Source organism: Salvelinus sp. IW2-2015, linkage group LG27 (assembly GCF_002910315.2).
Source record: "Salvelinus sp. IW2-2015 linkage group LG27, ASM291031v2, whole genome shotgun sequence".
Lineage (NCBI taxonomy): Eukaryota > Metazoa > Chordata > Actinopteri > Salmoniformes > Salmonidae > Salvelinus > Salvelinus sp. IW2-2015.
In genome coordinates, this window is record NC_036867.1 from 16,231,661 (window position 1) to 16,244,720 (window position 13,060).

General features: G+C 44.4%; 1 protein-coding gene across 3 annotated transcripts; it reads left to right on the forward strand.

The window, feature by feature from the left end:
- Window positions 1-1,405: 1,405 nt before the first annotated feature.
- Window positions 1,406-12,809, forward strand: LOC111953218 (zinc transporter ZIP12). 3 transcript variants are annotated; one of them, XM_023972338.2, is made up of 13 exons: window positions 1,406-1,517; window positions 4,356-4,638; window positions 7,624-7,944; window positions 8,124-8,331; window positions 8,468-8,613; window positions 8,734-8,905; window positions 9,178-9,350; window positions 9,785-9,937; window positions 10,335-10,430; window positions 11,297-11,372; window positions 11,567-11,725; window positions 11,921-12,108; window positions 12,345-12,809. In XM_023972338.2, the coding sequence occupies exons 1-13, from the start codon at window positions 1,495-1,497 to the stop codon at window positions 12,471-12,473; spliced, it is 2,127 nt and encodes a 708-aa protein (XP_023828106.1). In that variant the 5' UTR covers window positions 1,406-1,494; the 3' UTR covers window positions 12,474-12,809. The 3 variants fall into 3 exon arrangements, with proteins under 3 accessions (XP_023828106.1, XP_023828107.1, XP_023828108.1); XM_023972339.2 differs by lacking the exon at window positions 10,335-10,430; XM_023972340.2 differs by lacking the exon at window positions 12,345-12,809 and having other exon boundaries at window positions 11,567-11,761; window positions 11,921-12,008.
- Window positions 12,810-13,060: the final 251 nt, after the last annotated feature.

Genomic DNA, 13,060 nt, shown 5'->3' on the forward strand with positions numbered 1-13,060 from the left:
CATTTATATGGGCTGCAATCTGAGGTGCAGTTAACTCTAATTAATTTGGTGACTAGCATGGAGGGGTCAATGGTGTTGAACGCTGAGCTGTAGTCAATTAACATTATTCTCACATAGGTATTCCTATTATCTAGATGGGTGAAGGCAGTGTGGAGAGCAATTGAGATTGCGTCATCTATGGATCTTTTGGGGCGGTATGCAAATTGGAGTGTGTCTAGGGTGTCTGGGGTGACGTCTCTCAAAGCACTTCATGATTATTGGCATGAAGCATTAGTTCTTGGGGACAGGAATGATGGTGGCCATCTTAAAATATGTGGGGATTACAGACTGGGACAAGGAGAGGTTGAAAATGACCGTGAATATGCCTGCCAGCTGTTCTGTGCATGCTCTGAGAACGCCCCTTGGAATACCGTTGGGCCCTGCAGCATTGCGGGTGTTGACCTGGTTAAAGAGCTTTCTCACGTCGGCCTCGGAGAGCGAGATCACCCAATCCTCTGGGTCGGTGACGGCCCTCACACCCGGCACGATGTTGTTGTCAAAGCATGCATACAATGCATTCAGTTCGTCTGGTAGAGAGGCATCATTGGGCAGATCACGGTTGGGTCTTCCTTTGTAATCCGTAATGGACTGTAGCCCCTGCCACATGCGCCAGGCGGGGCGAAGCCTATTTAATATGATTTCACCTTATTCCCAGTGTCATAGCGGGGTTGTGTATGATAGCTCTGTGTGTGGTAGCTCTGTCCTTTAGTTTAGCGCCAACCTCTGTGTTAATCCAGGGCTTTTGATTGGGGAAGCAGCGAACCCTAACGTGGCCGATACATTTTCTAATGAAGCCGGTAATGGAGGTGGTTAGCTCGTCTCAAAGCATATTCCAATCAGCGCTAGCAAAGCAGTCCGATAGCATAATCTCTGATTCTGGTTACCATTTCTCAACGGAGCGTGTCACGAGTACTTCTGTTTGTGTTTCTGCTTGTAAACAGGAAGCAGGAGTACGGAGTCATGATCAGATTTGCCGAATGGTCTAGGACTTTATCGCCGCTAGTGGTATTGGAGATGTGTTGATGGAATTTGGGCATCACGTGTCTTAGTGACGCAGAATTAAAATCGCTGGCAACCAGAAAACCAGCCTCTGGATGTAGCTTTTCTTATTGGTTTATAGCCTTGTACAGTTCATTAAGTGCCAGCTTGTTATTTTCTTGTTTTGAGGTGGAATGTATATGTTACGGATACAGGTATCCTGAGTGTGTATCCTGTGTGTGTATTTTCTTTTCTCTCCTTCTCCCCTCACAGGTGGCAATCATCAGTCACCAATCAGTCGCTAATCAGAAGACACCTGCTTCTTTTCTTTTACCCTATCACATCCTATTTCCCTTGGTTTAAAAACCAAGTCAGTTGTTTTCTCTGGAGCTCGATCTCTCTGTGTCTCAAACTCTCTTTGTCTCGCTGTATGCAGAGATCTCTCTTTTTTTTTCTTTCTTTTTTTCTCCCCCCAACATGTCACATTTGTCTCGAATTATGTGAGTATGTATTGTGGTGCTTCATGACTGTTTGTTGGTGGGAAAAGGGGGTACCAAGACAAGTCGCCCATGGGCATACATTACCCGTAGGAATACTTTTGAAAAGTTTTGGTTAGTTAGTTAGCTGTATTGAAGTAGGCTAGTCTAGCTTAGGGGTGTTTTTGAATAGTAGTTTCTTTCCTTGGTCCAATTCAGCCCCTCTTCCTGCCCCCCTTTACCGTGTGTTTAAAAATAAACCAATAGTGTTTGACTAGATTTAAGATGTCTGTGGTTATTAGTTCTCACTGTTCCTTTTTCACTGTTATAATTTGCATGAGTTGTTACGGGTCTCGTATCCATCCCCCCTAGACTGCAGGGCCATAGAGATTCGTAACAGTATACAACAGTAACGATAACAGCTGAAAACTCCCTCGGGAAGTAGAAGGGTCGCCATTTGACCATGTATTCCAAGATGGGTTAACAGTGGGTCGCCACTTCCACCGCACTAGAGTTAGCACACCAGTTGATGTGGATGCAGAGGCAAACCCCTCCCCGCCTCAATTTCCCTGACTCCACTGTCCTTTCAGCCGGGTGAGTTGGATAGCCATGGGGGCTTTTTTCAGAAAAGCAAAGAATATTGCAGTTTCGAGAGTCACGTTGGTAGCAGATCCGCGATCGGAGATCATCCATCTCATTATCAAGTGACAGTACATTGGCCAGTAGAATGGAGGGAAGTGGCTGGTTTTCTCCTCACCTTAATCTCAGCAGGATCCCCCCCTCTTGCCTTTGTAACACTTTGTTCAAAAGTTCTTGTCGATTGTAAGAAATAATAGCGGATAAGTTTCGTGAAAATAAAGTACAAATAAATGACTAAATAGTATAGTTGGGTCGGAGATTGCAAAACGCAGCCATCCAGTACGGCGCCATCTTGATCATGCAACGTACCCATGAAACGTGTCTATGACATATCTTAAGTTCTGAGAACATGGTAATCACATTCTGGGTAAAATCTTATTGACATTAAGGGAAAGGTCTCTGGAAAACATTCCTTGCTCATAAGGGGAACATTCCTATAAAATGAGACTTAAGTGAACGTTGTGGAAACATTTGTTGAACCTGAGAAGTCAGTCAGTCCCTCAGTCACTAATTCAGCCAGTCAGTCACTAAGTCGCTCACTCACTCACTCAGTTACATTCAATTACATGCAATGCAAGTCATCTGCAAAGAAAATATTTATAGCTATTACTGTATTACATAACAGCATACTGCGGTCTATTCAGAGTGTGCATACGGATTGCTCTGTGGCAAAGAGCTTGCAGGAATGAGCAGTTCTCAGAACAGTGCTCTCTCAGGCTTCAATCATTCAACTAGATCATCTACACCCTTCCATTCTCCCCTGCCCACCACCCCACCAACCCTCGCCCACCCCCAGCCTGTGGTGTGCTGCTCCCAGTGCCCTCGTTGTTTCTCCATGGCAACCTGAGCACTATAAGGCAGGGGAACTGGCAGCTAATCCTCAGGAGCTTACACAATTCTTACTTCTCATAAGAGGGTTTTACCGATGCAAGTGGTTCTCCGAAAACAACACACACCCGTCCTCTCATCCACCAGAGTAGGAAAACAAAAGGTAGAGAGGGAAAAACGGTAGGTAGCTAGGTCTCTTCATGTTTCATTAAATGTTTTGTTTCATTTTTTCCCAATGGTAGTTTTGGATGGGTATACAGTTTTATACGATCTTACAGAAGTGTGTGTGTTCAGATTTGTCTGACATGCAGGGTACATGGTGTGTGGGAGGATGTTGCGAATGCGTTCAGAGGTAGTGTTGGCGTGCATGCACTTGTGCGTTTGACCTGTGGCGACTCAGGAACCATACAGCAAAAATACTTCTATGTTAATGTCTGGGGATCTGCTTCAGGCATCTGGGACTGTTACTCAGCATGCCGCTTCCTGTATTAGTATGTCCTCATGTTGTGGGATTCATCTGTGTTCTACAGCTATTTATTATTGTTTAGATGTGTGATGGTAATCTGACTCATTGGTGAGCAGGTGGATATCCAGTGATTTATTTTTTTTATTTTTATTTTTTCAATTTAAAAAAGAACTTGAACATCTATTTCTATACAGTAAGAGTGCATGTGTTCATGATAAGTGTTCCACTAGAATGTGTTATAGCCTTTGTTCTGGTAATATGGCTTAACTCTCTAATCTGCAACATTTTCCTTCGGAGGAATGTTGTTGTTTAGAAAATCCGTATGTCTGATCTGCAGCTAATAGTTCAGAGGGAACTTTCCCCCAAACATGATACACAAGTTACTGCTGAGTGCATCCACTCGGGAGTTTCTCCATCCATTTGGCCCTTGTCTCATTACCAACATGCTGTATGGCAGGCTCTGTCCATATGGATCAATTACTGTATTTAAACTCAAAGTCCTTCCCTTCATGCTCCCTCCCTCCCTCCCCTGCCCCCTTTTCTTTCTCCCCTTCTCGCACCCTCTCCCTGCCCTTAGTTCTCTCTCACTTGCTTGCACTAATCCCTTTGTTGTGGAGTACTGAGGGGCCAGGGCTCTTGGCTGACTGGCCATCCCTGTGTAATGGGGGCTAATTCGGGTGAAGGGTGCCCAGCCAGCCCTCCTGCTGGCCATCCTCCACTAGATTAGGCGGGGCGGGTACATTTTTAAGGCCTCCCTTAGCCCAAACACATTCTCCCCCTCGTTGCTTCTAGCCTCGCTCTCTCTAACTCTCTTTCTTTGTCTGTCTTTCTCAATCCTATTTTCCCTGCCTGATAACTTCTCTCTTTCTCGAACTCTTCGCTCCACTCTCTCCTCTTTTTTTCCCTCTCCTCGTCGTCTCTCCATCCAGCCCTAAGTCAGTGGCAGGGGTCCCAGGTGGGACCATGCGTTTCTGGAGCCATGCTGTCCCCACATTGCTCCTTCTACCCCTGTGTCTGCTGGGGAGGATTGTGGAGGGCCAGGCCCCAGAACATGGCAAGGAGAGGGGCTACCTGCAGGAGGCCATCAGGGCTCTACAACTTGAGTCTCAGACCCAGCTCCAGAGGAACCAGACAGGGATCCTACTCTCCACTGTCCTCCAGGCTGTGCACTGTGCAGAACGGATTGGGGGATCACAGAAGCTCTGTGACAGGGTAAGGCCTAGAACATTCTATGACATCCAACTGTTACTCTATCTGCTATGGGGTTCTATGCATAACGTTCTACTATGACACCTTTTATTCCATTTAAGGTTTTACTCCAAAAAAATGACGTTAATGTTAACAGCAATTACTACCACAGTAGATACGATCTGCATTCACTCCTGTCTGTTCATTCTTTCAAACATGCTTGTCATGGTTGGAATGTGAGTGTGTGGAGGCTTAAGGCCTTGACCTCTATGCAGCACTCATGCTGAGTGGCTTTAGAGGTCCCTCAATTTGACAGAACACTACATAAAAATGTGGTCTGTGAGGCGCTGTGTTTCTGTGTTTGTATGGGTGGGATTACAGTGTGTGTCAGAAGCCCTGAATTGAGGTCTCATTTGAGCAGGGGTTTTAGAAATTAAGAAAGCAACTCCTTCATTAGAAACCGACACTTATGACCCTGAAACATTGCGCATTGAAAATATTTGCAAGGGTTAGAGCCTTGCCCACTCTCTTGCTCTTGTGTTTGTCTGGCCAGGGCTGTATTCACAGTAACACAAAGCTCCTCATGTGGGTAAAACAGGCCTATTATCAAACAATGAAGGGAGAGAGAGATTAAAAAAAAAATATCTGTGCATTACATGGATTCAATTGCCTTTCACAGGGGGAAAAGCATATTGCCTCATTTTATATGACCTCAACACAGAACAAAATGTTAACTGCAACAAAGGACATGCCTTGTATCGTTAGCACAAAGTGTTTGCTTGATGGCTTTAAGTCCTTTTAGTCAAATTTACAGATTTCTTATTAATCACTCTATTCATATTCACTAATGGCTGGCCAATTTGACCTGGATAAAAATGAGTTACAGTAAATCCATTTGTACTGATTCCATGGCACAGGGTGTATGAGTTGATATATACAGTACCAGTCAAAAGTTTGGACATCTACTCATTCAAGGGTTTTTCTTTATTTGTACTATTTTGTACATTGTAGAATAATAGTGAAGACATCAAAACTATGAAATAACACATATGGAGTCATGTAGTAACCCAAAAAATGTTAAACAAATCAAAATCTATTTTAGATTTGAGATTCTTCAAAGTAGCCACCCTTTGCCTTGATCATAGCTTTGCACACGCTTGGCATTCTCTCAACCAGCTTCATGAGGTAGTCACCTGGAATGCTTTTCCAACAGTCTCTTAAAGGAGTTCCCACATGCTGAGCACTTGTTGGCTGCTTTTCATTCACTCTGCGGTCCAACTCATCCCTAACCATCTCAATTGGGTTGAGGTCAGGTGATTGTGGAGGCCAGGTCATCTGATGCAGCACTCATCAATCTTATTTTTGGTAAAATAGCGCTTACAGGTGTGTTTTTGGTCATTGTTCTGTTGAAAAACAAATGATAGTCCCACTAAGCGTAAACCAGATGGATGGCGTATCGCTGCAGAATGCTGTGATAGCCATGCTGGTTAAGTGTGGCTTCAATTCTAAAGAAATCACCAACAGTGTCACCCCCACACCACACCTCTTCCTCCATGCTTCATGGTGCGGAGATAATTCCTTCATGCTTCACGGTGTGGATGCGGAGATCATCCGTTCACCTACTCTGAGTCTCACAAAGACACAGCGGTTGGAACCAAACTTCTCAAATTTGGAATCATCAGACCAAATTGAGTGGCTTTAGATTGGCTGACTGGAAATGCATTCCAGGTGACTATCTCAACCAGCTTCATGGGGTAATGACAAGTGTGCAAAGCTGTCATCAAGGCAAAGTTTGGCGACTTTGAAGAACCTCAAATATGAAATATAAAGAAGAACCCTTGAATGAGTAGGTGTCAACTTTTGACTGGTACTGTATAAATGCAATTTTTTTCAAAATTCATTATGCCCTAATCTATGGATTTTACATGACTGGGCAGGGGTGCAGCCATGGGTGAGACTGGGATGGCATAGGCCCACCCACTTGGTAGCCAGGCCCACCCACTGGGAAGTCATGCCCAACCAATCAGAACTTGTTTTCCCCCACAAGGGCTTTATTACAGAGAGAAATACTCCCGCAGGTGGAGGTCCCGGGCTGGTATGTTTACACGTGGTTGTGAGGCTGGTTGGACATACTGCCAAATTCTCTAAAATGATTTAGTGGGCAGCTTATGGTAGAGAAATTAACATTTACATTTTCTGGCAACAGTTTTGGTGGACATTCCTCGAGTCAGCATGCCAATTGCACACAACTTGAGACATCTGTGGCATTGTCGTGTGACACATCTGCACATTTTAAAGTGGCCTTTTATTGTCCCCAGCACAAGGTGCACGTGTAATGATCATGCTGTTTAATCATCTTCTTGATATGCCACACCTGTCAGGTGGATGGATTATCTTGGAAAATGATAAATGCTCACTAACAGGGATGTAAACAAATTTGTGTACAAACTTTGAGGGAAATGAGCTTTCTGTGACTATGGAACATTTCAGGAATTTTTATTTCAGCTCATGAACACTTTAGATGTTGCGTTTTTATATATTTGTTCAGTGTAGCATTCACTTATCAGTTTCTAGTAGATAGACGATATGGTCCAAGAGAAAATAGCCTAATTAATGAAAAAAGCATCTAATCAACAAAGGCATTATTATATAACTGCAACTCTTCCAACTATTGACGTCTTTTACAACTGCCAACAGTTTGACAGTAAAACATTGGCGACAAATACATACTGACGTAGTAAAATAAATACAAAAAATAGTGATCATTACAGACACCTGTACAAATCTGAAGTACCCAAAAGGGCCACTAGATGTCTCGTGAGATATTCAATCAAATTCTGATAGGGTTGAAAGGGAGGGTATATTACTGGAAACCTATTTCAGCCTGACTCATTTTGTAAGCTTCCAGTAAAGGTTTTACTTCATTTCCAAGCAGCTGAAATGTTTACTTTGCAACATATCCCCTACGTCACACACACTGCATAACATGTTTGATTGCTATGTTTACAGTGCCTCACTCCAGACCTTGTACTCTCTGTCCTGGAGGATGATAGGAAGGCTTACCTCACCGAGGATGACTACCATAGAGTCTCCACCGTTCTGCTCTACTACATGATCAACATGGAAGACCTGTGTGCCACCAACCCCTCCCCTTCCTCCTTTCCCTCCTCCTTGTCACCTAGCTACCAGTACTACCTTCTGGCCCTGACTAACCTCCAACCTACAGAAGAAAGAGGCTTCCTCTCCAATGAGATAGAGAGCATTCTGCAGCTCATCAACCAGAACTATCAACCACCTGCTCCAGAGACATCTGGCTCCTCCCACTCACAGGTAAGACTGCTGCACCTCTAGCATAAAACTTCATGTCAACCAAAGGCCCAGTTCTTCACATCACCAGAGAATCATTTCAATCTACACACATTGAAATAGCCTCAGACTGTTAGAGATGGACACTGGAGAGTTACTGGATTACAACCGGGAATATCTTCCTGTAACACATCATCCTTCAGTGTGTCGATGCCTCCCATCTACTGGATGAGTTGGGGATCACAGATAGCCAAGGTGCTGATCCATCCTCAGTGTCCAAACTGTCTGCAGCCATCATCACCCACACCCTGCAGGGCCACTGTTTCAGCAAGAGGAACCTGCCCTCCCCTGCCTTCTTTACAGATTACATCTTCCAGTCTCTCAACCGCACCAGCAACCTACATGTCAGGGGTAAGTTTGAGTCCTGCCTATGAGTGATTTGACCATAGAGTTGGATAGAGGGCCCCAAAAGCTATTTAGTACATCTCTATAGATTTTAGTTTCTGTGGTGATGTAAGCGCTGTTTGATGGCAGTGCTGTTGCGTAGATTTGGAGGAGCTGCTGCACCAGCTTGGTGTGGGAGGTGGTGGAGGGGCCTATCACTCACATTGCAGGGAGAAGCGGAGCATCACAGGCCCCTCCCATATAGGGTGTGTCCATGAGCCTTTGGGGATCAACACAGACTGGACACAGGTGAGAAACTCAGACTCCACATTTAGTGGTGAAAACTGATTTGAGCTGAAAAGGCTCACGGTTCGAACTTGAGGAATCACCATGGAGCTTTCCCAGATAAAATATTTTCTGTTTGATTAGGTATGCTTCTCAGCCAATCAGCTGGTGGATATTTTTGTTCTGGATCCGCATTTGACAATTTCCCGGGATCACTTCAGACACATCTGCCCAGCTGTTATCCAGCAGTTGCTAGGGAATGCCTGTGAGTCCACAGAGCCAGCTACACGAGGATCTCCACCCAGTGCCATTGAGAGTAAGACACTGTACCTCACAACCCATTAGAAATCAACAGCTTGTCTACACTGTCCTTTGGCTGATGTCAATGTCTAGCTAAGATGTTCAGCATGCCCTCGTGTCACTATTTGTCCTGAGTATAGTCTAAAACATGTATAATCCATCTGTTGAACAATGCCGTTTATGTACGGCTTCAACACACAAAGCTGCTGTATGCTGTAGTCTGTCTCTTAACTATTGATGTTATCTCTGCTATAGTTCTGAACACATCTGTCTATGCTCTCTCTGTAGAATATGGCTACAGTACGGCTGCTGTGTTACTCATCACCGTGGGCTCCATGTTGGGCATCTGCCTGATCATCTTCAACTCCTGCCAGGAGACCTACGCCCTCATCCTGCAGCTCTTTGTGGGCCTGGCCGTGGGAACCCTCTCAGGGGACGCCCTCCTGCACCTCATACCACAGGTATAGGGCACAGAGGCCATACTCATCCCACAAGTATAGGGCCATGGTCACACTTAAACCACAGGTAGGTCACAGAGGCCTCATAAACCTCATACCACAGGTATAGGGAATGGAGGTTATACTCATACCACAGGTATAGAGAATATCTCCTAAATGGTGACACCTCCCAAGTACATCAAATTGTGTTATAGCTGTTTCATGTAAACAAGCCAACCTATTTGGTGTAAGATATTTTCTAAGACTGCATAATAACAGTTTAACCATTGTTAAACAAACAGTATGGTCAGTGACATTACCCATTGGGATTTCCTTTCTATGTTAGCTCCCCTTTTTTCTATACTAGTCATGACTACTGGACTGATTACAAAACATATTAGAATGCTATCAATGTCGATTAAATGTCTCATTGTTTCCTCTCCCTGTCTCCTCTGGAGATCCTTGGCCTCCATGACGACAGTCACCATTACGATCATCACTTTACTGAGGGAAAGGAATACCTGTGGAAGATTTTGGGAATCATTGCTGGAATCTATGGCTTTTTCCTCATCGAAAGGATCTTCTCCCTTGTGATGCCATCACATGGCCATGTAAGATGATAGTTTATACTAAAGTATTTATTTCTGTCTCTTGGCATGTTCATCTTCCTGTTTTAAAACAACTAATATGCAGTTTGTTACCCACCAACATTGAACTACAGGCCTGGAAAGGAGGGAACAATAACTGTTAGCAGGCTGTTTCATGTCCAAATCTGAATGTCATCTATTGAAATCCATAAAAAAAATAAAGGTTAATGACTATTTTCCCATTGGCCCTGGTTGAAACTTGGCATGAAGCTGCATCCCCATGGCTTCTGGTCAAAAAGTGCACTACATAGGGAATAGGATGCCATTTGTGACAGCGCCTGAGCTGACTGCAGGTGGCTGTGGCTCTGGCTGGTGGCCTCTGGAGTGACTGGAGGCTGATGAGTCTCTTTTTCTCTGGCAGGGTCACGGGGGCCTGGGCAATTCCCATGACCTCCCCCTGGAGCTCAACTGCAACGGCCAGTCACAGAGGGGCATGTCTATCTCAACCATGCAGCTGGTGAGTGTTTGTCCCTCTCTGGCACATATACAGTAGTGTAACAGGCAGCACTTCAAAAAAACACATGGTCAGTGATTGCATCAATGGACAGTTGAAGCAATATGAAACCTATTGGTGTCCCTTGAACTTCCTCATGAGAGCAGAAAAGGAGAACTCAATTGAAGGTGCATCCTCACACATGTCCCCTAGGCTTGTTTGGACATGAGCTGTCTGTGAAAGGGAAACAGTACTTTTTGAGCGCTTTTAAGGTTTCTGCTTTGAAGAGAGACAAACAGCTGCAGTGGTATAACTGTGTCCACTGATGCTTCAAATTAGAGCTGATGACAAATCTGTCAACCCTCTTTGAACTGGTTGAACACAATTGGCGTGATGCCATAGATCACTATTCTCAATATTAGGAAATATGTGTCTTTTTAACAAAGGCCTATCAACAACAAGAAAAAACATGGGTGGAGGTTTGGAGTGAAAGTGGTAGAAATGATCTGCCAATGTGCTGTGGGAGGCTAATATAAAAGCACAGGAATTCAAAAGAGGCTTATAGGATTCAAAAATATTTGTTCAACATTTTGAACAGTTTGAACTCTGATGTTGACGTGTACAGAATGTTGCATTGCAGGGAAAGTGAAGAGGGGTGTGGGCGAGAGTAAATCTGTAACAGGCCATGGTGTAGGAGACCTTGATGCTGCTGTTGAATAATTCATGCCTTGCGCGAATACAGAAACTGAGCAGTTTTGGTCAACTTCCTCGACTGTCCATGACATAGGCAGGGGGAACTGTGGTCACTCATGTGCTGCTTTTGTCATGGACCGGAGTAATATCATTAATGTAAGGAAAAATCCTCCAATGTATTTGTCTCTCGCCTACAGGGAACTGTGGAGGACTTAGAATGCACAGAAATCCCATCAGAGGAGGCTGAACCAAGAAGCCCTACGCATCAGACGAGTAAGTAAGATATTTCATCGTCCTCCTTTCTCCTTTATCTTCACTCACTGTCCCAGTCCTCAGTTCCCCCTCTGTTTAGTTTGATCCTTTTCTGTTTTGTGCTGTGTGTAATTAGTGGGACTGGGCTAGGGAACGTAGCAGATGGGCTTTCAGGACAGAGCTGCCACACAGACAGACTTTCTTTGTGTTCCCAGGACAGGGTATTCCTGTACTGGCTGTGATGGTAATCGTGGGAGACAGCCTCCATAACTTTGCTGATGGCCTGGTGGTGGGGGCGGCCTTCTCCTCGTCCACCGAGACAGGCATGGCGACCACCGTGGCCATCCTCTGCCATGAAATCCCTCATGAAATGGGTGAGAGGTCACAGAGCAGCGGCTGAAAGGTCAAAGGTTGTTGGCATGGGGTGGCAGCGTTTCTTGTTCTTTTGTCAAACAAAAACCAAACATGACTTGAGTCATTTGTGTCCCAGTTGTGGAGAACTGAAAACGCTGGTTCTAAATTACCTAAAATATGTTCTTCTTACTTCGGTCTTCTTTTCTCTCTCTCAGGTGACTTTGCAGTGTTGCTAAGCTCAGGTCTCTCTGTGAGGAATGCAGTGATGATGAACCTCCTCAGTGCTCTGACGGCCTTCATCGGCCTCTACATCGGCCTCTTTGTCTCCTCGGAACCAGAGGTCCAGCAGTGGATCTTCACCGTTACCGCGGGGATCTTCCTCTATCTGTCGCTGGTAGAGATGGTGAGACTGGGCTACTGCTGTTCTTCGTAAAACACACACTGATAGATAGGGACAGGAGTTTAACCAGACAGTGTATCCCCCTGATCAGTCAGCTCGCACAGTCAAGAGAATCTTCTTGCCCTATTGATAGGTAATAAATTGTTACAATTCACAGGTGATTTGGGATAGAGATTTACCCAATAATCAAACTCCCAGACCCTAATTTCTCCCTCTTCTCATCCTCCCCTTTCTCTCAGCTTCCAGAGATGAGTCGTGTGAAGACCAACAGGCCCTGTATCATGTTCCTCCTGCAGAACCTTGGCCTCCTAATGGGCTGGGCCTGTCTTCTGCTCCTTGCACTGTTTGAGCACAAACTTAAGTTTTGATGACAGGACACACACACCTACTCTGGTATCTGCCATGCAAATGTGTAATTGATGGCAATGTTGATGGTACTTTGTGGTCTTAACAAAAAAAAAACATATTGTTTATTGATTACTGTATTATTTACTGATACACCATATGAAGACAGCGAACAGCACATTTAAAATGTCGCAAAAAACATTTCGTAAGTGACAGGATAATAGAGTGACGTGAATAATAGCAGTGATGATGTGAATCAAATGTCATTTTAGATCCAGTGGTTACGCATAATGTGTTAGAGCTGGATGAATCCATTTTTGTATGAATCAGATGACTAAATGTGATCTTTAGGACATGAACACATCTTCTGTGTGATTTATTTTTGTATGATGTACTGTGTAACATAGGGCACATAGCTAGCTTACAATCTGTCTGTCACATCTGTCTGGACATGATAGTGTCAGATGTCTAGTCTACAGTGCCAGACGAGATCTTTATATACAGATACACTGCTTGTATGTGTATATTTACAATGATATACAGTGTCTTCAGAAAGTATTCAGACCCCTTGACTTTTTCCACATTTTGTTACGTTACAGCCTTACTCAAA